A 6,035-nucleotide genomic window follows, 5' to 3' on the forward strand; every position below is an offset into this window, starting at 1 on the left:
TTTTTTACAGTAACTGACACCATGCTGCCTAATAATATGTTTAGACAAACATTTATCCCAATTACATTTATTAAAATAATGTACCTGTTCTGACTTACATACAAATTCAACTTAAGGACAAACCTACAGTCCCTATCTCGTATGTAACCCAGGTACTACCTTACATAGAAAAAATTAATTGTCAGATGGATCACATTATAAGTATCATGCAGCCCTTTCAATAATATTTACCCCCACTGGGGTGGTCTTCAGAAACTGCTATGTATGGTGTAGAAGGTTTTCCTGTTCCATGAAACCCCATTGGTTTCATGGTAGATCGTGGTGACATCAAATCTAATGCCAGCCAAAGCTATGAGCAAAAACACTAACAGGAGGTTTATTCGGTTAGGGAAACCAGTATTGAGTCGTTATTAACATGCAAACTGAAGTTTTCCAACTCTGGTTTGCCAGCGTCTGTTGAATCCTAATGTGAGCTGCATCAGATGATATCAGAAAGGTTATGACTCAGGTGGATTGTTTTGGTTCCTAACAGATGGATCCTGTTTTTGAGCAAATACGTAACATGTTCTGTACATTCAGTTCCCTCGTCTTCCAGCTTGTGGAATAGTTCATTTTTAATTACCTAGTTTGTAAAGATTTACCCTTACATAAAAATTAAGTCTGTAGATAACAAAATACATTTTGTTACACAACTTTCATAAACTATTCAGTGGTGTTACATCAGTGGGAAGACAATAATGGGTAAAGACTGCAAAATAAGAAGGACTGTCACATAGTTCACATCTTCTTTTGTTCATGTGACCAAATTTGCCCAGCATCATACAGCAGTGATTATGTATTGGCTCCATAGGAAACTGTTATGGGTTGCCCCCTGGCAGGTGACATGGGATTACCTGAAACGCGGCGTCTAAGTCTTCACCAGAGCACCCTGCAAGAAGTGATGGGCCAGTGACCATAGTGGATACTGGAATACTTTGCTATAAGGAGGTTGCAGCTCTTATACTCTCTCCACCAGGGGTGACAGAGATCAGATGGCGTAATGTAGGAATAGCTACAGACAGAAACACAGCATGTCACAGTAGTAGAACGTGTTGAGGGCAGGGCAGGTGACAACCAAGGAAAGAATAAATAACAGGCTGAAGTCAGTGCAGGTGGCAATCAAAGGCAAAGTTGAGGTCAAAATCCAGAAAAAAGCAGAATATAGAGAACACTGGGTAGAAAAGAGGATAACACGTTGAGGATCCAGCAACTAAAGCCTGGAACTAGAAAGGACTAGCAGCCAATAATAGGACAGGATCATGACCAGGAACTAATCTGTTCATTGGCTGCTGGACATACTCTCTAATACAGTGTGCTGGGGATGCAGAGTGCAAAGGTGCAAGCTGCTAAGAAAAGAGCTAAGGGAGGAATGGAAACTCTTAAAGCCAGTGAGAGAAACTCCACCAACTATAGTACTAACTATATTAAAATTGTCCCTTGGAAAGCACCCTACCACAGCTGTTTGTTTTAAAAATTTACTACAGACCCTAAAAATATGTGAAAACTGGGCCCAAAATTTGGATATCTTGAATAATCAAGCCAGGTCTCAAATTCAAACATTGGTCTCTATGGAAGAATCAGCATGACGGTTGTCTACATGAGAATTGCGTATGCAAACCAACCTGGAATTATTCTTAAACACAAACCTTTACAAAAAATGGCAAACAGTGAAATAGTGTGGATTAGAAGTAGGCATACAAGTCCTTCCCTGTTGGTCGGCTCTTTACTTTTTTTTAGCATGGATAGGGCTGTTTATCCGAAGAGCTGGGGGTGAGGTTTGTGATATATACAGTGGCTTCACGGAAGGGGTGGGGAGCTGGTAGTCTGCTTTATTAATACATAGAATATGCAAAGTCAATAAAGATTTATGGTAATATATTATTTTAAAGACTTTTAAAGGATGTCACCTGTATATTGAGTAAAAAAGATTGTTACATTATCCTAGGAAAGGTTCTCTACATAAAGGGTATCTAGGTTGTAAAAAACAAATATTGCATATGAATAGATTAATATGATGGCCGTACCTTTACATTGGAAGCATTTGATGTGGAAATACTTATTCTGCACTCTCAGGACTTCGCCTTTGCAGGCAATTCCGCAGTTGCTGCAGAGGATTGCATTTCCGCCAGGCTTGTCAAGGTGGCTCGGCACAGCCTGATGCTGAGATACTGCTGGAAATAAACAAGGCGTATTATTTTACACTTACACAATATTGTAATCACATGAATTTTCAAAGATGGGATTATAGCATATGAGGATACAAAACATTACATTGTAATCAAGTGGTTTTAAAGTACTTCAAAATTATAATTTTTTAACAAGAAGATTATATACATTAGAATCATATGACTGTGTACTGCAAAATATTAAACATCCACAAACATATGTGTTTTACACTTCCTGGTCATAAGACTATATCATACTCCTCACAGTACTTGAATTATAGAGAGCTATTTTATAGAAGAATGTGCCATTACAAGAGGCCGCCATGTTCCACAAGACAGTTGTTATGATTTAATATATCTATTCTATTCTATGAGACTGCCAAGTTACGAGAGACAGAAGTGGCTAGCACTTTGTCTATGCAGAACTAGGGTCCCCGGTGTTATTCTTGGCCAGACCCTGTTCTATTTTTTTATGTGGGTTTCCACCCGACCTTCTGGTTTCCCCCAACACAACAAAAACATACTGGTAGATCAAATGGTTTTCCCCCAAAATTAACCACCACCTTTGACCATGGTAGGAAAATTGTAGATAGGGACATGGATTGTGAGGTCCCCTAACAGTTACTGACAAGACTATGGACTATGTAAAGCACTGTGTAATATGTTGGCGCTATATAAAAACATATTAATAATAATAATAAAGTTCCAAAAGAGAGCTGCGCTGCTTATTGGTGCCATTTTTTATTAGATAGCTTCCATGCTTTACAAGAGCTGTCACATTACACAAGAAAAGGATGTTAAAACGACTGTCATGGCAAAGGCTACTGCCGTATCACAATAACCTCTATAAAAAATTACTAGGACATTCATGCCAAGGGTAAACTGAAGAATAAAGCTGGGTTGAATAAAGTTGGGTAGGTAAATGCATGCCCTGATTCTTTACCAGTCTGCAACAATATTTCATTACAACTTGACTTTTGGCCAATCAGAGTTGGATTCTACATAATTCTTACAGAAGTTGGTTTGGTAGGCAGGGAGGTGCACATCATATTCATGCCAGTAACACATTCCTTATGTAATAAAAAGGTTCAGGTCTCCTGCACATCAGTGCTATACGGAAAGCCCTTTCTTACCATGGTCCTGCACAGCTTGTTCATGTTTGTTGATAGAATAATGTACTGTGCACTGTTTCAGTTTAACTGTACTGTTTCAGTTTAACCCCCCTAAGCCCCTAATATACATAGCAATATAGTTGGGTTACATATTTGCTAATACTTCTAGCCATGGGTTCTAGGTGTATTAAGTCTAGGTTAGGCAAAGTGGGACCCCATGTAGCTCAATGTCTGACATCCATACACGGGTAATAATTGGTAATCTGGATTTTTTTCATGAAAATGTCAGATTTTCAGGGGTTTTGAGCACCTAAAATAGGGAATGCCAGACTAAGACGGGACTCTAACTTGGCACTGATCCATACCAGTCCATGACTATCCTCCAGCTAGTCTATGTCTATTCAGTCTTTTATTTGGGCTTTATGTCAGGTTCATGTCAGGTTCATACCTTTCCAAAATTCTGATAATATTAATACTTTTTTTTGTACAGCGCTGCATAATTTGTTTCTGCTATGTAAATACTGTTTAATAATAAAAATAATAATAGTTTAATAATGACACTGTTCTCCCCAGTCCCTTTTAGCTGGGGGCACTTTTCAGTAACTACTTGGCTGTTGGTTACTGAAAAGTTGGGTCACAATACAGGGGCTGCCACCCACCTACAATTCTGGGGTGAATACTGAAAAATATTAAAATCCCAGAAAGATACATAAGATCTCTCCTCTACTGAAATGCACTGCAGATGTTCCTGATCAATTGTTCATTAATTATTCTGCTGTGGCCATGGCATACTGATGAACAACTATGGGGCATGGCAGTATACATGTCCATCTCATTCGCTAGGCTAAGTAAATTTTCTTTTTGCAAGATGAATTCTTCATTTTATTGAGGTGCAGTTGTGCTTACCTCCAATCATGTGTGATGAAAACTTGTTTTGCGTGAATTTGTTATACCTCATTAAACAAGATAAGTAAATAATTGCTTTGGAATCTCACAATAGAAATGAACAAGCTCCACTCTTTTCCTAAATCAGGGTCAATATGTTATTTCTTGTATAATAATAGAAAAGTAACAGTAATATCATAATTGTAATAATATTAATAGCACAGGGTGTATAACTTAACACTTTTTGTTCAAAACTACAGGAAGTGGTGAAAATATGGGTGTGAGCTTTTATCATTCTAAATTCAGGAAATGATTCTAATACTCATATGACAAACAAATAACAGGATTAGTTTGCCTTTAATGCTAATTACAATAATTACATGATTATTATTATTATTAAATTAAATATTGTGCTTATGGAACAACAAACAGCACATAGTATAAAGGGAACGACTGTGGGAAGTCCTAGGTATTATAGCTCTAAATTTTAACCTCATTGAGAAAAGGAAAGCCGTCATAAATAATACATGTCACAAGTCCATGGCAGACAAGCTCCAGGAAACAGATTGAAAACATTTCATTAATTCCCCTGTTGAAGGCAGTGAAGCCATTTACTGTTGATCTAAAATAAATTCTTTAAATGGAGTACAATAGTAAATCATTTAGCCTCAGCGTGATCAAGATGAGTAATTTAGAAATGAATGTGCACAGGATTAAACCAGCAAACTCATTGTCTGATGAACACATAGATCCTGCTGGTGGAATTGTGTGACCTAGGTCTTAAAGGGTCTAGCAAAACATATGCATACTAAAGCTATAATAGAAAAAGCCATTACATGGCAAAGGTTATACATAATAATTTCAGGATACTTTTAAAGTTGAACCACAGCCAGGAAACTTTATTACCTAATTGCCCAAGTAGATAAAAATTGAAGTGTCCCAGATCTCTAAATGCATGGTTATAAGATACAGTGATTCCAAATTTTGTTGGAAGGGTCATTCTTTGGTTGCCCACACCATGATGCCAGGAAGTAGACACCTACCGCCATGTCTATTGGTGGCATCCTTGGAGTTCTCAAGTCTCCATTGGCACATGAATGACATCCTGATAAGAAGCTGCAATAACTTTATCTGGTGTAAGGTCGGTAGGGTCATCGGTGGCCCTGACCTATAGCTGTAAATCACCAGACTTAGAAAAGAGGGTCCATGGAGGGTCACATTACAAGGCGAGTTCCAAAAAAGCTTTGGGCTTTCTCTTTTATTTGTTTATTGGTAAAACCAAGTAAGTAAGAAGGATTGGGAAGTGGGGTGTTTAGTTTGCCCTGGGGATGGGCTTTTAGTTTAGCTTAACTAATACATGGTTCATGGGTCAGGAATTGCTACATTTGAAGCCTATTCGAATACTATGATTGATGCTGAATTAACATTTAACCCTTATTTTGATGGAGCACACACTTTGAGCTTGGAGTTATACATTTTCAAGAGGGGGTCTCCTTATCTTCTTTTGTAGATCTTCCTTATGATGGCTGCCTGTATGTTAGACAAACTTTGCTGAGCCACTGCTAACATAATATCAGTTACAGAACAAACTTCCTATAGTAAACAGATTGTGACTATAATATAGAGCCTTCTTCTGGGAATCCTATATTGCTACTTTACCTGTGGACCTCTGAAAACAAGTGGTTTCATCATTTGATCAAACCTCATACATATAGCGTAATGGCTAACCACCGCCCTGCCTCTTGATAAACATTTCTTGATACTTATCATTTTCTCTTTATTGTAATAATGCAAGGTTCCCATTTAGAATGCTTTTCTTTGTATGCTACAGTTG

The 6,035-nt window shown here is 37.8% G+C and overlaps 1 protein-coding gene across 1 annotated transcript in view; it reads right to left on the minus strand.

The window, feature by feature from the left end:
* ABLIM2 (actin binding LIM protein family member 2) overlaps positions 1 to 6,035 on the minus strand; it is a 105,122-nt gene that overhangs the window by 59,110 nt on the left and 39,977 nt on the right. Inside the window, exon 2 of the mRNA XM_072406886.1 lies at positions 1,986 to 2,210. Within this exon, the coding sequence (XP_072262987.1) occupies positions 1,986 to 2,210 (225 nt within the window). The remainder of the gene's footprint in view (positions 1 to 1,985; positions 2,211 to 6,035) is intronic.

Source organism: Pyxicephalus adspersus, chromosome 3 (genome assembly GCF_032062135.1).
Source record: "Pyxicephalus adspersus chromosome 3, UCB_Pads_2.0, whole genome shotgun sequence".
NCBI classification, from domain to species: domain Eukaryota; kingdom Metazoa; phylum Chordata; class Amphibia; order Anura; family Pyxicephalidae; genus Pyxicephalus; species Pyxicephalus adspersus.